Here is a 19495-nt window from a genome sequence, read left to right on the forward strand (position 1 = left end):
AGAGGGGGGGTGGGGGTTTAATGATCTAAGGATTACTGTAACTGGCACAAGAATCAGCTTACCACCACACTTTTTTTTTTGCAGGGGGTGTGTGTGTGTGTGTGTGTGTGTGTGTGTGTGTGTGTGTGTGTGTGTGTGTGTGTGTTGGGGGGATCTGCAGCTCTCTCTCTATCCATAAATATACAACTTTAGAGGTTGCTCAACTTCATTGAAAAGGCAAATAGAGTTGTTCCCATTAAAGAGACTTGGGATGACATAAAAATAGTATATTTACAGAAAACGATTGTGGGGACAAAACCACACAAAAGGAGCGCAGGTAAAGTTTTCTGTTACTGGTCAATTCTGCTGATTTTTCCTCTAGTGGTCATGTGGGATGCAGGGACATTTGTGTGGTACACATGCACAGTTTAATGAAGACAGGTGTCAGAAAATCAAAGCAGTTGCCGATTCTGTGGCATTTAAGATATGTGGGAACTTCCTCTTTGGTAGCAATTATCCATGTAATCCAGTTATAGGTTTCTCCTAATGTCATAAGGGCATAAGAGTATATGGAGTCCTCCAGAGTGACAATGTACTGAAAAAAGAAACACTGAGGTAAAAACAGCGTTCATCCTCTTCCAAAAATGCTGACAAGAATAGTCCTCACCTCATAACCATAAATACACAAAGGACAGAAATTCTGAAATAAAAAATAGCATTCAGCCTCATCTTAGCAAACGGGGGGGGGGGGGGGTCTCACTCAACAGTTCCAACACAGTCTCAATGACTCTGAACAGTCATGTACATTACTCAGAGAACGGGACTAATGCAAGTTCCATAGCCCTTTCAGATGAGGCTAGGACAATCTCCTCTGCCAACTTTTTTTAGTCAGTGTATGCCAAAGTGGAAAAATAAGATAAAGTCTTAGTTGCTGGAACAGCAAACTCTTCCAGCAACTAAGACTACCTTATTTTCCCACTTTGAGTCCATTTAGACAATGGAAATTTGTGACTATGTCTTGGTAACCCCCAGAATTATCCTAGGAAGATCCAAAGTCTCTTCCAACATCCAGATCAATGAAGTCACCTGCTTCGCCTTACATCAGCTACGTATCTTTGTCAGTAAAGGCTCTCCAGGCACAAAAACAACTCGCTCAGATTTCCTGTAATATGGGATGACAAAAAAAGATGCGCCATCTACCATATCTGATAAATATGTCTCAGAATCTAAGGGACAATGACTTCTTTTTAATGGTTTCAGCTCTTTTTAACAAACTTCTTCATTGCTTCTGCTTTAGCCAGCTCTACTGCTGCATGCTTGTTTTCTGTGGATTTTCAATGCTTCTAACTTAATGTCAAGATTAATATCTTTACAAATGTCACACTCACTGACAGTATGATTTAGGCATAAACAAAAAGGGCTCTGTAAGAAAGTCCACAACCACATTTGATTATGGACTGTGTCGCCACTGGTTGAAGTTTACTGGAGTCAAATGCACGGCATTCATTTTACGGCAGTTGATCTTTCTATCACCTTACTGACTGCTGACATACATTTAAAAGGTATAATGTGACAATGTACATTTTCTAACACCTCCAGTCTCTAAATATATTATCTCTGAGGTCTCACTAACTCAGAGAGAAGGCCTTTCTCTAGGTTGGTTTGACCTTGAAGGTACTACATTTTCTCTGACATTGTGTGACCACAGGGGCTATACATTTTAGAGACTGGAGATGTGAAGGCAGCCCCACATCAGGAATGCTGGGGGTGAGTTTCCTGCAAAAGCAATTTAAAGTAGACTGTTTCTGCATTTTGACTGTGGTAGTCAGATAAGGCAGCAGGACAGTGTGGTTGGTATATCTGGCACTAGTAATTTCATTACCTGTTACACATAGTAGACTCTTGGTATATATAGGGAAGGAAAAAGCCATTGTTTTTGAAATTAGTAGTCCAGACGGGTGTAGCCTGATTGTTATGCTTTACTGTTAAAGTGACTCCCTAAAGAGCAGCAGTTTTGTACCTCACTCTATCCATAGGTTACCCTTACGCTTTGCTGTGTCTTACATCATCTGTGCAAATGATGACAGCTAACTTCACAACCTATACTGGTGTCAGCATGGTAACTACTATACTGTATCCATTATTATGTGCTTTATCGTTCTGCCATGTGTACCTTTGCCATGATACATAGGTCTGAATTGGACTTTGCCACTTGGCCCATGCTAACCTGTACTGGGCTAAGTACCCACGAAGGGGATCAATGTGTCAGCATGGTAACTACTATAGTGTATCCATTATTATGTGCTGTATCATTCTGCCATGTGTACCTATGCCATGATACATAGGTCTGAATTGGACTTTGCCACTTGCCCCATGCTAACCTGTACTGGGCTAAGTACCCATGAAGGGGATCAATTCTCCTGGTTACTACTATCACTCTCATCCCTGGTTGTTGAGGTGCTGACAGCTGGGAGGGACCTAATGTTTGGAGACAGCACAGACAGCCTATTTCATCACAATTGTGTTATGCAGCATGGCACATAGAACAAATATCTTGCTATCCTTATCAAATGTGTATGGCAGTCCCCCTCCCAAACTGTTAATGCATCTAAAGCACATCTAATTTAGTTATCAATCTACCTACTTATAATGGGTAGGTGCACTGAACAAGAGTCTATTTTTGGTAAAATTAAAGCGCATAACAATACAACAATTGGCAATCAAATTGTACTGGATTTGAAAACCAAAAACAAACCATGTTGCACAAGTGGTATATAAAAATCAAATACCAAAACAAACAAATTCTACCAGGTCAATGGATCCAGAACAGTCAAGGAAAAGCCACTTTAGCATTAAAAAACTATTACACTTTTGTCTAAAAGACTTCTTCAGAAACAAGATAACAAACAATGGTGTAAACCTTAGGTTTAAACACCCCCAAGTATCCAATCACATTTACCATATAATTCAAATGCAACAATCTATTGGACATAAAACAAAGTACATAATTTTAAAAGCCTTAAAAGTACAAAACTCGAAAAGCAATTCAACATAACTATAATAAGCTATTTAACTTTAAACCTCCTGTTCCTTAAAAAAATTTTTATATTAACAGATTCATTTAATCCTGGGGGGTTGCATTCAACCTTAATTGCCATTTGGTTTCTATACTTTCTAATCTGTTTTTATAGTTGCCATCCCTTATATCCCAAGATACTTGCTCTATTACAGAAAACAAATATTTATTTTTGTCACAGGAAATAGTATGCTAAATAAGATGTTATTACTATCTTTTGTCTTAACGCAATATAATTGTTCTTTAATTCATTTCTCTAAAATACGCATTGCTATTCCTATATAATAACTTTGACAACCTGAACATATTGCTGTATAAATAATACCCACTGATTTGCATGTAAATCTTCCTTTTAAATGTATAACAATTCAATTGTTCAATGAAAATGTAGAACTAATATTAATAAATTTGCAAATTTTACACATACCACAACTAAACATGTCCTTTTCTCTAACAGTATATGGTGGACTAAGACATGTCTCATTAAGTTCTAACACTGTTTTTAAACATACATTACATTGGTAAACAAATATAGATTCATTCGTAATAGTCTTGGACACTTCATAATTAACTTGTAACAACTTCCAATTCTTCTTCATAACATTTTGAATACTTATACTATCAACAGCCACATTTAACAAAAAAATGGTCCTTCTTTGAATACTCTGTTACTATGATGTAATATACTTTCTGGATGGTCACTGTTACTTAACAGAGGTTTAAATAGGGTTTTCGCTTACTACTGAGCTCTGTGACAAATTGCACTAACAATTCTCTACTATAACCCCTCTCAATAAACATAGATATAATGTTATTTACTTCTCTACGAAATTCTTTGTCTAAAGTTGTCATCCTTGATGCACATATAAATTGTCCCCTCTGGATATTCTTTTTCATATTTTGATGCCCACTCCTAAAATGTAAACAACTGAGTGAAAACATCTCTTTTCTATAACTTTTACTTTCAAGTTTCTTATTTATTTTATCCCAGGCTAAAATTACTTCTAAAAACGAACTTTTAAATTTAAATACATAACCCAAGGTGAACTTAACATAGTCAGAAATGTCATTTAACTGGTAAATTAATTATCTATACTTTTCTTCTGCAATATCCATAATAAAAAAGAGATGGTCAACAAAACATTTACACATTTTAATTTTCTTAAAATATTGATTTTTCATTAGTGCTTCAAGTTCCCACCACCCTAATATAAGATTAGCAAAAGATGGAGCAACTGAAGAACCCATAGCCACCTTGGACTTGTTTAAACTACTTGTCAAATAAAAAGTAATTGTTTTCTAAAATAATCTCCATAATTGAACACAGAGAAATCTTTTCATTTGATAAACTAGTATTCTTTCCTAAATATAATCTTAAAGTTTCAACATCTTTATCCTGCAGAACACGTGAATAATAAACAAACCTCTACTGTTACAAACTTGATGTTACAATGACTGTAATCATATTCACAATTAAAGTTTCTTAATTTGACAAGCACATCCTGTTAGTGTGTGTTCAACAGTGAATAAAAGATTGAAATTAATTCTACTGTAAATATGCTGAAAGATAAAGCACCGAATAAAAAGTTTGCTTAAAGTTTAGCAATGTAAAATGGGCATCCATACTATATGTATAACAGATGGGCTTCTTCACATCATCAGCAAAAAAGCCTAAAAAGTAATTTTGGAAAGCAAGTATTACATGCTTTTTTATAAACTCAGCGATACGTGATCGTTTACAAAGCTGTTTCCTCAGAAAACATGTTCTCCCAAAGTATCAATTCCTCAAAAATATCATCAGCAGAACAGTTTGCACAGATGTTTCCTTTCAGACTTCTGTTAATGAACATCTTTTTATAAAATCAGCAGAAAACCAATTCTGATTGTGTGCATTTTCACATCAGCAGAAATGGTTTTGCAGAAGACAATACTGCTTTATAACAAAACATTTCCTTAAACAAGTCTGGAAAGCAAAGTATCAGCAGAAAAATAAAAAAAACAGTGTATGACAATAACAGTATACAAGACTTTATACTAAACTTTCTTACAGGTATTTGTATGAACTCAGGTTCTGAGGTAACTGAAGAATGGAAAGTCATAAAGCCATCATCCATATCAGTTGTGAAGGAAAAACCTTGTACATTACATTTATAAACTACAGTTGTACATCTTGTTTGTTATAAAATAAGTTATTTATTAGTAACTGTGCTTACAGTGAAATAGTATTGTGCTGCAAAATATATTTATTTATCAGTGTGCAATATGATGCTTTAAACAGACTACAGATGCAGTCATGCAAAACTCTGTGTGTCTGATTCAGCAGTAAATAGCCATCACAATTCTGTGTCTTAAGAAGACTGACTCCAGTCCAGCAAGTACAGCATACATTCAGCACCTTCAGGAAGTTAAATTTTTCAATGGTGACCCTAGCCTGTATCCAAACACAGGGAGAGTGGTGATGCCTTGCATAAGGTCATGCTATTGAAAGCACAGTAACTAACATTTATGTTGAGTACTTCAGGTTTCTACAGTTTCTATAGTTTAAATCAAGCAACTCTTCCCTTACATCATTTCTTCTAAATTAAGGGAACATTCTTTGTTCTCTGTGTCCTGAGGCCATTCTACAGAAAGTTCCAGAACATCTTCCTTGCCATATTCTCTTCACCTTCATCATGTATCATCTGTTGCTCTTTTTGATATGGGATCTCACTGGCCTATCACTCCACAACATTGACTGCATCAGAGTTGTCACAGTTTCCTGTTCTTTTGCTTGCTGTGCAACTCCAACCGAACTGTTGCACTGGTTTCCTACTGCAGACTCCAAAGTATCTTCATATGGCAACTAGACAGATGCTTTCTGCTTCACTGACTTCCTTAATTTGGGGATTCATTATTCAATCCCTCTGGGATGTTATCAGAGTTGCATTTTCTACACTAAATCTGTCACTTCACAGGTAATTCATAACTTCAGTTTCTATTTCTTTAACTTCTCCATAACTAATCCTCTTTCCCCCCTTTTGTTTACCTGTTTTTTGTATTGTAAAATTTTCCATATCCAGATGCCTTTGCCTGCATTTGTCTTCAAGGATCTTTGGTGCAACTTTTTTTGTATTGATTAGTTTTGCTTTCTCCTTTGTGTACATATTGCATGATATTAAATCTTTTTTTCCTTCCCATGTCCATATTTTTTCTTCAGATGTCTCTCGCTCCTCCTGTTTCTCCTCACTTGGGGGACTCCAACATGCTGTAACATAAAATGTATTTGACTTTCTACACTAAATGCTTCACTTCACAGGTATTACACACAACTTCAGCTTCTATTTTTTAACTTCTACTTTACCAATCTTCTGTTTTATGTTCTCCCTTCGTGAGCTTATTTTTTTGTATTATAAAATTTTCCAGACCTGGATGCATTTCCCTGTATTTCTCTCTGAATATCTTTTGAGCTGCTTTCTTTGTATTGAATAATTTGGCTTTCTCCTTTACATAAATATTACAACATATCAGATCTCTCTTTTTCCATGTCCATATTTCTACCTTTCAAAAATCACTAGAGTTTGTTCTTTATATTTTTGCATTTGTTCAGTTGCTTCCAAACAGACCAAGGTTTTGTGGTTTATATAATATTTTTCATGAATATGTTGCATTAATGAACAGAAATTTGCATTTGAAGCTTTTGACAGTTTTTCTTGTTCAAGTATTTTTCTTTCCTCTAATTTCTCTCAATCTTTTTAAATATCCCCTGTCCAGAAATTCTGGGCTTCTTGCACAACAGTAACAATACACATTTCCTTCTTATCCTCAATAGTCCACTCTATCATTTTTATGGCTCTTTTTTGGCGCGTCTGTTTTTGTGGACTTCTATTTCTTTCTACAACAGGGAGCATCTTCCTCCTGAGCTTGGCCTAACCCCATGGTAGAAATGTTTCCACGTCTTGAGGATTCTACACTGTCAATTTTTCCAGTTCTGGTACCTGTGCGCCTAACAGAATTGGGACTTTTTTATCCTGGGATTTCATTTTTAACCTACTTCTGTCCATGATATACACTATATAAAATCAAGTCTATATATCAGTGTCACCTTGGTGAGATTTTTGCAGTTACAGTCAGATGTGTCAGATGTGGGTATAATGCATACTGCCAGCATATCAAACACATATGCTATCAGAATGTCTGCACTGCAACCCAGCACAATGTTCAAACAATATAAGCCCTTTCTTGCTGCTGTAAATATCCATAAATAGATTAACTAGTGCCTTAAATGCAACATGCATCAATCAATGGCACCCAGGACTGAAAGAACAGTAATTCATGGCTCTCCCTAAAAATGATCTATGACATGCTGATCAGTTATGCCATTGCATGCAAACTGCAGAAGCCATTTTGGACGTTGCTACAGAGCTTGTCTGTGCCAGACAGCTCCATGCACTATCAATGGTAAATGATGGTTCAATTGAAGCAATCAGTACTAAAATTCCTAATATTTCTGATGAGCATACTGGTATGTTTTTCAGAATATTTCATTTTATTAAGTGCAAACTCACTGTTTTTTGTCAAAAGAGACCTTGCATTACTCTACTTGCATTTAGCAATTTTCATTTTTATTTTTTTCATTCCTCTGGCTTTAGCTGATGTCACTTTAACTGCTACTTCTCACATAACTAGCCATGGTTAGTGCAATGATGAAAGAATAGTGGCCCCGTGAGTAGTCTTAAGTTTAAAAGATGTCTCAATTATAATGTGCATCTCTGAACACATGTCTTTGTATTAATCAGCAGTGAGAGGTATGTGAAATGAGGCATGGTAAAATAAGTAAATTATGTCATTCTTACAATTTGCTTGCATTTATTTGCCATGTTTACAAACTTACTAGTTTATCAAGGTGTGTCTGCAAGGGGATGCATAAGTATTATTACGACAACAACTTGCTTTCCACTTATAGAATTTCTCCATAAGTACTAAAAGTTTACTGTAAGGTGGACGAGTGTGTGAGGTCTGCATTAACCTGTCTTACACCTATCTTGCTTATTCTGTAAATTCTTGCAATGCATGTTCATATGTTCATAGATTAGTAATAAGCTAACTATCCTTGCGAGCCATTTTAAACCTAGCCAATTATCCCTTGTGAGACTCAAACCCTGAACAATTAGGCCACCCTCCCAACCAAATAACCAGCCCTTGCAGGTTTTAACCCAGGACCCTGTACACTACAGTCACAGCAGTTAACCACTAAACCATCACAGCTGTAAATAACCAGCCCTTGCAAGTCTTGAACCTAGGACCCTGCACATCATAGCCACAACAATCTACCACTAAGCCATCTGAGCCATAGTTTTCTTCCCAGTTCCAGTATTTTTTATTTTTTCTCCTGCTGCCTACTACCATTAACCCTCCTATGCTCAGTCATCTCATTTATTCCCCCTGGGTTGACAGCCAACTGTGGAAGCAATCTTCCAAGCAGCTATCAGGATTTTGCTGCTACAGTCTTAATCCCTCCCCCAGCAGCTAATGCACACCATGCAATGGCATATGTCTTTCTCTGTGGATATATTAATTTACACACCATGAAGGTTACCACACAAATATGGAGTGGCAGTGCCAAGTGCAAATCCCCTTACCATACACAACATGCAGTACACCTCTTATCCAATAACTGATGGCACCACAGCCAGACAAACTGCTTCCCTTCACCCAGGATGGGTGAGTTGACAATGACTGCTCATGATGCTCTCCTCCTGTCAAACACCTATGGTGCCCAAGCTGATTCTAGGTTGTCTGGGTCATACTTGGGGTTTTATCCTTCCACATCACGAGGCTGGAAGAGCTCGAAGAGTTCATAGCATACTACTCACAGTATCCACAAACCTTGTGAAGTCTGAATGGGAAATGCCAAAAGATAAACATCTGAGGAACTTTACAAACTATGGTAAACAATGCCAAAGACATTACTTTTTAACAGAACATTTGGGGATTGTTTTGTGAACCACCATTAATGCAGGCTGAATTTCAACTGCATCTATAATAAGACTCAAGAAGGGGAGGACTGAAGACAGATGTAAGCACTGAAGATAGGAAGTGGAGATACTGCACATGCTGTGGAAGCACGAATAAGCAAAGCAGACATGATGGTCACTGTTGATATGACACCCCAATTCCATGTACAAAATGGGGAAAAAGGGGATTGATGATGATATGGGATACACTCGTAGAGAAAGGGGAGGATATGGAAAAAGACAAAATGGCAGACAGGAATCACACATTTCTGCTGAGAGACAGAAAAAACAGGAAAAAATAAGGTTTAATGTCCAAAATGAAAAAAAGTTGAAGGGAAAAATAGCAACAAACTGTAAATAGCAGGTGGGACATTTAAAGGTAAAATCAAAAATGGATGCAATCACAGAGAATTCAAATACAATGTTGAGATTTTAAATAATTCTGTTAAGAGAAAAAAAAGACTTGGGAACAGTGTTTCACTCAATCAGATTACATGCAGAGAAAGTATCTGATTAATTTGGTAACTTCTATAACAACCCTTTACACAGTTTGGATTTATATAGTACAGGATGTTAACTTACTGTAATTGTGGATGCTCAAGTGTGGAGATCGCTACACTCATTACATCAAAAAATGCTGCAGCAGTCTGAGGGACGTATCTAGCCAAATACTAAGAGGCAAGCATCCCTATTCCTGTGACGGCTACTTCACCTTTATTACAGACGTTTTCAAGCAGCTGATATAAATGCTGATGTGTAGCTAGCCATCTTTGATTTTTTCTTGCCTTCTAACTGTATTGATTACAAGTAAACAAACTGAGACCTTGTACTCCTAGGTATGTCCAGACAAGCAAGCCTGCCCAGAAAAAACTTACCCATCCAACATACCCGAACAGAAAAAGTTATAGGGAACAATAGGAAAAAAGAGTTTTTACCCACTCTGGCCCTACAGGTTCCCAGGTTCAGAGGAGATGGATGGGAAACTGGATTGCAGCAGTGACCCAATTCAAACATCAAGGATTGTGGTAAACTGACTACACAACCATACTGTTTTCAGTGTGATTCCTTACTGCAGATGTTACAGCAGGGAAACTTATCACAACTGGCAGTGTTTGCAGTTCGGGGGGGGGGGGTATATCATAATGAAAGAGGGCAGCATGTTCCTCAGAATGCATGAGGTGAATTTTGTCCTATCCCTAGAGACAGGGCCAGTCTGTAATGACTGCAAAGAGTGTGAACACAGGATCCTGTAGCTGATTCCTGGACATGTGCACTAACCTGAATAAGCAGGTGGTGGTTGTGGCCCCGATAGAATGAGACCTAATTTTGTCCTCCAGGCTTTTTATATGGAGGTTATTGCATAAATACAGTGTGCTACTCACCTAGAAATTGTCTGTTTGGATACAAGCAGCCTTTTTCTTTTTAGCAAAGGCTACAAAATGTTCCACAGATTTCCCTTTGTTCTGTCTAAACAGAATCTCAGTTGCCTGTAAACACTAGTATACAATTCTCTCACCTTACTGTGAGGAAAAGGAAAACACTGGTAGCTAAATGGTTTGATTAACTGCTACCTAAACAATTTACATTAGGCATAAATGCTGTGCTAGTATGCAAGATGACCCTGTCCTTGTGGAACATAAGGGTCTGCAATCTTTCTAGCCAATGTAACTGCAAACGGAAAAACAGTCTTCCAGAAAAGGAATTTGACATCTGCCAAAGCATCTGGTTTAAAGGGGGCTAAGATTAGTTTTTCCAGAATGAAATTCAGGTACCAAGGTGAATTGAGATTCTGCCTGGATAGCCTAAGTAGTAGGATGTCCTATAGGAACTGTCAGACAAGTGATACAGAACTCAAGGGGAGCCAGTGGTATAGAAATGGCCTCGCCAAATAAAGGTAGACTTTCTTCTTTTCAGCGAAGGACACCAAAATTTGCTCAGATTTCCTGAAATCTTTTAAGGTGTCTGAAAAGAGACTCTGTTTCCTATTTTTGTGGACAGACGTTTAAAAAAAATCTGGCAATTGAATAGCTTAAGTGTTACATCTGTAATTACTTCAGGCATAAATGACGGGTTAAGGTGCAAGGTGACCTTGCCATTGTTCAAGATAAGGAAAAACTCTTTATACATGAGGGCCTGCAATTCTGACACTCTCCAACACAGGACAACTGCAAACAGAATAACAGCTTTCAGGAAAGGAATTTGAAAATTGACAATGCAAATCTAGCAAAACGGGCTAATGTTAGTTTTGCCAGCATGCAGTTCAGGTCTCAAGTTGCAGCCAAGGTCTGTTGGGTTTTGGTTAAGTTCTGAAGAAGTCTTTAAGCTAGATGAAAGCACTTGACTGCTTTTTTTATGCAATAAAGTGGTTTGCTGGTCATCCTACCATTCTTCTGAGTTATCCTCCTTGTTTTTGTTCTAGAAGTCAAGGAAACTCCAATTGCAGAAAAGGTGATGGTGGTTTGAGCACATGTGCAGAAAGACAGAAGGCAAACTGGTAAAGAAGATTTGGGAAGAAGGTAAGAGGAAATGAGGGCCTCCAGCAATGAGATGGCTGGATTGTGTGAGAGAAGATCTGTGACAGCCAAGCATGAGAGTTGAACAAGGCAGGAGTGTGGCACTGAACTAAGAGAAATGGCGAACAAGGCAGGAGTGTGGCACTGAATTGAGAGAAATGGCGATAGTTAACATGACATCCCACACACCATGTAGAAAAAGAGGGTTGATGATGATGATGATGATGATGATGCACCCTTCTTGATGAGTGGCTAATGTAATACATGCATCTGACTGCTGTCCCCCTCAAACCAGGTTTAGCCCTCTGGATGATTTCCCTGGTTAGCATGCCTGCACAACTCCCAGATCCTCCAAACGCTTCTTGTTTAACTGTCTCTGTTGTAAGCATGGCACCAGGTGGGCTCCCCCTGGCTTCTCAGGGAGTCAGCCTTGAGTCATTCATTTATAATGCCTAGGAAAAGAAGGATCCTATAGGAAGACAAGACAAGGTACAAAAAAACTTCATTTGCATGGTAGCTGGTCAACAATCTCTAGCCGCATCACTACTCCTAGCATAGTGACATGACGTGGATTGGCTGGGAGGGGAATGAGGAATGACTTGAGGACAAACCTTTTTGGGGTCATTACAGCCTGCCTGCCTTTCAGGCTAACCATATGCACAGCCTAGTGATCACTCTTGCTTGACTAATGGCTTATACTCACTGAGGTCTTTGTCCATCAGACTTCAGCCCCTCCTCAGAATAAGAATCTCCATCCTCCTTACCTGCACCATCTCGCACACAAGATGCTAAATGACCCCAGTTTGCCTGGTCAGTGCTGCATTGTTCTACACTACTGGTTGACTGCTCTTCTGTTTTATTATAGAATAAATGGCTTTCCAGCTTACAGTCACCTTTCCCAAATCCAGATAAAAAAAACTCTGTGCATCCAAGCAAGTAATGCACACTTAGGCAGCGTCAGTGGTGCAAGACGTAGCACACTCGTCTTTGGCAGAGAAGGCTGTGCATTCTATTCCCACACCAGGTAAATGGATTTCTGGAACTGCAGTACAGCATAAGGGGGGCTGCACTCCTGGCTGTGTGTTTCTTAAACAGAGGTCCCACCTGTTTGAAGTTGGTGGCAGTGCAGGATGATGTAAAAGATCCCAAGGCACTCATTCAGAAGAGCAGTGGGAAGTTCCCCTATGCTCTGGTCAAATTTCCCCTAGTAATATAAATACCACCTTAAAAGGGCCACTAGCATAGTAGGACTAACCCAGTTAAACGATAAATGAAAAAAACATAAAAATAAACTATACCTCCTGTTATTCAACGGAGCACTGTAAATGTGCGACACGGGCTGCATTACTGGATCTTTTATACAGAATCTGACGACAGTCACTGAAGACTAGGATGAGGCAAGTCTCCTACACACAGTTACTATTGTTTTCCATTTCAGCAGCTCATGTACGTAAGTGGAGAAAAACAAGAAAAGCGCTTTAAGTGCTGTTATTATGCCAGCAGAAATATGTAAGCTTGAAGTATGAATACTGTGATTCAGCAATTCCACTAGCAACACTAGATGCTCTCTAACTTGCAAACAAATGAATGAGCAAGATGAGATATACTGCCAAATAAAAACAGACTGTCTTTGCTTTTATTTTATTCTTTGAAAAGGCACAGTAAGGCTCCATAAGGAGAGCCTATTCACTTCATGCCAACAGTACCCAAATTAGCAGTATATTACAAACAAAGAATAAAAGCTAAAATATAAAAATTGCTGCTTGTTTCAAAATGAGACTATTCAGTACTCAGTTGAGTTGGTGAAGAACAAACCTTGTGCAGGAAAATTAGTTTGTACTGCTACTATGGAAAGGAGACAGGAAATAAAAATAAATTTAAATAACAGCAAATAGCAATCTGAGCTCCTTACCTGTTCCTTGAAATCCTGTATTACTGGAAGGTGTTGCATACAAATTCTGGTTATTCTGGAAGGAAGGAGGGGGACCTACGGAGAAAGAAACAAAAGCAAAACTGAAAGGAAAAATATAAATGTTAACATAAACTAAAGTAAGCCACAGAACATGGAACTTAACGAAAACAACAGACTTGTGGAAAAAAATAGTAGACTTGTGGAAAAAAATAGTATAACATAATTATGTAGAGAAAATTAAATTAAAAAGCAGAAAGGAGAAAATGGGATATGAATTTCCAAACAAATACAATACAGGGGGACATCTAAAGTTATAACTGTTGATTTAAAATCCCATACAGTTTTTCTTGACAAAAATCTTTCTGCTGACTTTAAAATAAACAAGAAAGTCATAGTAGTATAGATAATGGATAAAAGATAGCAATACTGATAACTTACGTAAATGTGTAATAAACAATTGTGTACAAAATTCCAGACTGCATTACACTGGTGTAGACTGTTATCTAAGGAAGACAAATTACACTGAAAGAATACTGTAATTAACAGTAATGACGGGATTATACCTGTAAAAATATGAGGCTACAAATCAGATTAAGTTGCATTAAGAAAAACATTTAAAGTTAAACCATACCAGCTGATAAACTGCTCCCTGTGATTTTCAAAAATGTTAAAACCGTTTTTTTAAATGGTTAGATAACTGTTATGCATTTTATACTAAACAAAAGTTACGTACTTACCATAACAACAGATCCATGTTGTCTGATTTTCATCCTGTTCTATTATGGGTTGTCAGATGTGACTGTATCAAACCTCAGCACTGATTCTGAAGCTCTTCAGGTCCAGGGCTCTGACTCCGCCCCCTACCCATAATAGTCTGAACTCCACCTCAGTACCTCAGATCGAGTTTTCCCCTATTAAACAGCATATCCATAGCTAGACTAATGCATGTGTATCTCAATCATATAAACCCTATTTAAAACTAACTCCAAAATATTGGAAAGAAAAAATGTCAGGGTTATGAGAACCAGCCAGTAAAAAATGCTCACAGAAAGTGAATGCCAGAGACAACTTGGTCATCAGAAATTTCTTTGTGATAATTTGGAAGTAAGAGCAGTTGGAAATTTTTATATTAAGTACATGACTTTTGTATCTAATGCTGTCTATTTTCATCCAATTCAACTACTGGATAAATTCCCAAACACAGACCTGGGTAGTATCAAGGAAGGCCATTCCTGAAGTTGGGGGAACGAAAGAAGGAACCTGATCTAGATTGTTCATCAAGCTTACAATGAGACACAAAGGTATGAGCTGTTGACCAAGTAGCTTGCTGCACAGATATCAATAGACAATCTGCTGGCAAAGGCTACTTAAGTGGCCTTTTTAGATTAAGACAAGCCATTTTTACTGTAAATGAAGGAGATGCATTCAAATAACCATCTAGACAGAATAACTTTAGCCACTGTTTTGCCCAGTTTAGGTTTTGAGAATGCTACAACTGATCTGCTTTCCTGAATGGTTTAACCCTATGGAGACAGAACCGAAGCTGGCGATGAATGTCCAGAATATGTAGCATTTATTCACCCTTGTTTGAAAATCATGGGAAAAAAGACTGCTAAACAGCTTTTCTGATGCCACAACAGGAAGGAAAGATTTGTTAGTCTGCAATCCATTTGGTTGAACTGCCACCAGAAAAACTGTTTTCCAGGCGAGGAATTTCAAATCAACGGATGCTGCTGGCACGAAAGGTGGTTGAGTCAGTGCTTGTAATATGATGGCAATATCCATTGGAGGTACCGGGTCTCTGATAAGTGGCCATAGTAGAAAAGTTTCTTTCAAGAAAGCCTTAGACATTCTTAAAGGAACTACAGAATTATCATTCTGATCTATTATATGGAAACTTGAGATAACTGCCATTTGCACTTTGATGGTTGACTAACTGGAGCCGCTGTAGAAGAGTTACTACAGGAATTCTACAATGGAAGGAATGGGGGTAGAGAAGGGGTCTAAATCCCAGACACAGCCCAAATGCAGAATCTCTTCCATTTGCTTTAGTAAAGTTTTTTGGTGGTCTATTTTTGGGATGGTGATATGATCTGAAGGACCAAAGTGGGAAGCCTGGCATCTCTGGCTAAGGTTAAAACTGGAGGAGCCAAGCAGTTAGCTTCATGGCTTTCTGGTCCAGAGGAGGCAGTCTGCACGGGTGTGTTAGTAGATCTGGATAACAGTCAAGCATCTATGCAGGATACTAGAAGAGGCCACAGGAAGGGAAATCATGTTTGTCGGGACAATGAGAATTCCCTTGGCTTTGCATATTCTTGCTTTTTGGGTGAACTTGTTTATTTAAGGGAACAGGGAAAGGCATGAAGAAGCCTGGGGGCCAATTATAGACCTCCTACTGTGACTGCCCCTGTTAGGGGAGGAAGGCAAAATAAATGCTGCACTTGTCGTTTAGCTAGGATGCAAAACGACTGCAGCAAGGTTGACCCCAGTGACTGATAATAAAAGTTGTCCCTAACAGGCAAGGATGTACTGCCATCATTTTGGAACACCCTGGGGGCTGTGGTGAGACTGAATGGCAATGCTCTAAACTGATAATGACAAGCGCCCAGCTGGTAATGGAGAAATCTCCTGCAATGTTTCTCTATCTTCACATGGTAGTAAGAGTCTGAGATCTATGGTGTACATCCAAACATCCTTCCTCAGCAGAGACAAAACAGACTGAGTGCGATCATTCAGAATTTTTTCTGTTTGACAATCTGACTTAAATGACTGCGTTCCATAATGGGTTGGAGATCCCCTGTTTTCCTGGGTACTAAAAACAGCCTCGCGTAGACTTTGGATTTTAACTGGTCTTTGGGGACCGGCTGAATTACTCTTCTTCTAGAAGGTTGGAGATCTCTGCTGTGTGTTCCCACTGACTGGGTGGGACATTAGGAACTTTAAAACAAAAACCAAAACGGAGGCTCTACTGATAAAATTTCCACCAAGAATAACAAAAATCAGTCCGTGGGAGACCACAACCACTCAATTTATTATATTAACATCAGTAAAGTACAGTATAACGTTTTCGTTAGCATAAATCATTGACTTCATCAGATACATAGTGGACTGCCATGGCCTAGCTTATATACTGTGTTACAATCAATTAAAACTTTCATTTACTTAAAATTTAAAGAAATACAACCACATTCACTATTTAAATACTATAAAGTCAATATATACTTAAAAAATTGCTTAGTACTGCTTGTTTATGAATGATGCATTTAAAATTTAAAAAACTCATATTTGAACAGCCACCTAAAACATCAATAATGTTTTAAAATATTTGTATCAGAAAATATAAGAGTTGCTTCAAAACACCTTAGTATTAATAAAAAATAATTTCACAGCTTACCAGCTTTCAGTTTTAACAATGGGACAATAGATATAGTATCATTTAAGCCAGGGGTTTTATTGGCTTCTAAAAAAATTTGCCAATAGGTTTCCCTATGCTCTAATCTAATCTCCCAAGGACCTATTGTCTCGGACCATAGTTTCTAATACAAAAAATTCAAATCTGGCCTGTTGGCATATCAATGTATGCCGAAACAGGGCAATATTAGAATTTTGTTTCTGTACTTCATAAATATGTTCGTATATCCTCCTCTTCAGGTGTCTTTCGGTTTTACCAACGTAAAACCCTTGACATTTTTGACAGGTGGCTATATATATCAGCCCTTGACTATTACAGTTGGAATAAGTTGTTGCCCTTAACCATCTGTTTCTAGCTGCAATATGTATTTTGTCAGTATGTGATATATATTTACATTGTGAACATGTTCCACACCTGTATGTACCTTTACGTTGGTTAGAAAATCTATTGATACTGGGTTCATATTCCAGTAAATTCTTAATGTTACTCCCCTTTCGAAACACTGTTCTTACTGTTTTTCCTTTTAAATTAAGATCAGTAATGTCCCGAAAAGTTTCCCATTCTTGTTCTATTATTTTCCTAATATTGCCAGAATTGGCACATTAGGAACTTTCTTTTTCTTGAAAGGAGAAAGAGAAAATGGTATAGAGTAGCATCTGGAAATTATGTTTAGCACCCCCAGAATCTGTAGATAATTGCAGTAGCCGGGCAACCCTTCAGGGGAGCCGAAAGGGCTTTTTGGTAAAGGGACAGTGATAGTCCTGGTTATGCGGTACACCTCTACCTCTAGGGCAAAGTCTGTTGTTATTAATTCCTCCTATGTCATGAGGAGGTCTATTGCCAGGAGGGTCTTGGTAAGAGCTCTGTGATTTTTGGAACCACATCTTCTTCCCAGCTTGCTGATTGCTGGAGTAGAATCTCTGGGGAGTGGAGAAGCGGATTCCCACTGCAAAGAGAGTCTTGCCATTTTGTTGACTGCTAGTCAGTGGTTCTTTTACTTTAGGTCCAAAAAAGGAGGACCCATCTGCGCATGGGCATTAACAAAAGAAGTCTTAAACCTTTCTGAAAAATCACATAGACTCATCCACGTATGGCAACAGATGATAATCCTGGTGCCTGCTGCTCTCCCCATGCCATCAGCAGCAGTAGAACACATAACTACACTGAAAGACGACTGGAGGGTAGAATGTTTGAAGTCCACAGTCTTCTGAACATCTGTAGGCAGGATACCAGAGAAAGACTTGGAAATCTCCTTGAACAGCTCTCTGAAATCTGGTGACATGGGGCAAAGTAATTCAGCATTTTGAGGGCAAAGGTCACTGAAACGTACATCTGTTTCCCAAAATGATCCATAGCCCTAGACTCTCTAGGGGGATGGACTGAGGAATTTTCATCAGACAGTTCCTTCTTTGTAGCCACTGCTATTACCATTGCATCCACTGGTGTACCTTTACTCCAGTGCTTGTTGGCGCTGCTAGAATCCTACTGGAATTCTTAGGGATGGGTTCCACCACATCAGGGTTCTTCCATGCCCACTGAGCCATCAAATCAATGAGTGGGTCAATGGATGGCACCACTCAGGATGAAGATGAGCTGGAACCAAAGGCTTTGGGAAATATGGACTCATTTGGAAAAGGGTTATCAATGGACCCCCCCCCCGCTTCATCAATTCAAGGATCTCGCCAAAGGTGTCATCTTCAGAGCAGGATCTAGGGAAGCCTTCACCTTCATCCAAGTCTCTGTCTTCTAAGACAGACTCTGGGTATGAGTAAATGCTTCTGTTTGCACGTCTGTTTCCAGCAAACTGATTCAGGTGGGGGTGGAGTTCTGCTGGGTTCTGAATCAGACAGATGGGGAGCTAATGTAGCAAGTAGCCTGGGAAGCCTGTAGAACCAAGTGTTCCTGACTGACAGGAAGATGGGAAGTAGAATCTGATTCTAGCCAGTGTTTGGATGGAACTGAACTGGACATTCTTTTTCTTGCAGCATCAAAAGGTCCCATTCAAAAGTCTCGAAGGCAGAGAATGCTATCAGCGCAGAGGATGCTATCGGCTCTGTTGGAGTCCTCTTGTCCCCAAACAGAAAGAGGGCCTTGGAAACAGAGGCCTTAACCCTGAGGCAGACCTCAATACTGAGCCTTTGAGTGCCGAGGCACCAAGGGAATAGATGGAGCTGATAACTTTGGTGTTGACCCATCCCCTGGAGCCATGGAGCTAAAGCTTCTGCTCTGAGTCTCTTCTAGATCCAAACAGTTCACAGTTGAAAGAGGAATGAAACCTTGAAGCCACTTGACAGATGGGCTTTAGCACAAGCACTCTAGGACCGACTGGATCTGAGATAGTCTGGCACAAGGGGTGAACCGGGACAACGTAGGAGAGAAGGAGTAGAAGGCCCAGCACTCTGTATGTTCTCAGAAGATGGCACTCAGAGAACCCCAAGCTAAATCAGCATTCCGATGAAATTCCTCATCATGCTGTCGAGATCTTGTTTGGGCTTCTTAATGAAAGAGTCAACAATGCCACTGAAGGTGGTCTCGAGTACATTCTCTCTTGAAGGATCAGTGAGTGTAGCCCAGGACTCATTGTGTTTGGGGAGAACTGGGACTGAGGAG

General features: G+C 38.9%; 1 protein-coding gene across 4 annotated transcripts in view; it reads right to left on the reverse strand.

The window, feature by feature from the left end:
- The window catches only part of ZNHIT6 (zinc finger HIT-type containing 6), a gene marked incomplete at its 5' end in the record, with an annotated part of 1270195 nt that overhangs the window by 505639 nt on the left and 745061 nt on the right, over positions 1–19495 (reverse strand). For all 4 annotated transcript variants that reach the window (XM_044086022.1, XM_044086023.1, XM_044086024.1 and 1 more), the window contains 1 exon segment: positions 13474–13548. In XM_044086022.1, coding sequence (XP_043941957.1) covers positions 13474–13548 — 75 coding nt within the window.

This window comes from Protopterus annectens, chromosome 10.part0, assembly GCF_019279795.1.
Source record: "Protopterus annectens isolate FY-2018-M chromosome 10.part0, PAN1.0, whole genome shotgun sequence".
NCBI classification, from domain to species: Eukaryota; Metazoa; Chordata; order Ceratodontiformes; family Protopteridae; genus Protopterus; species Protopterus annectens.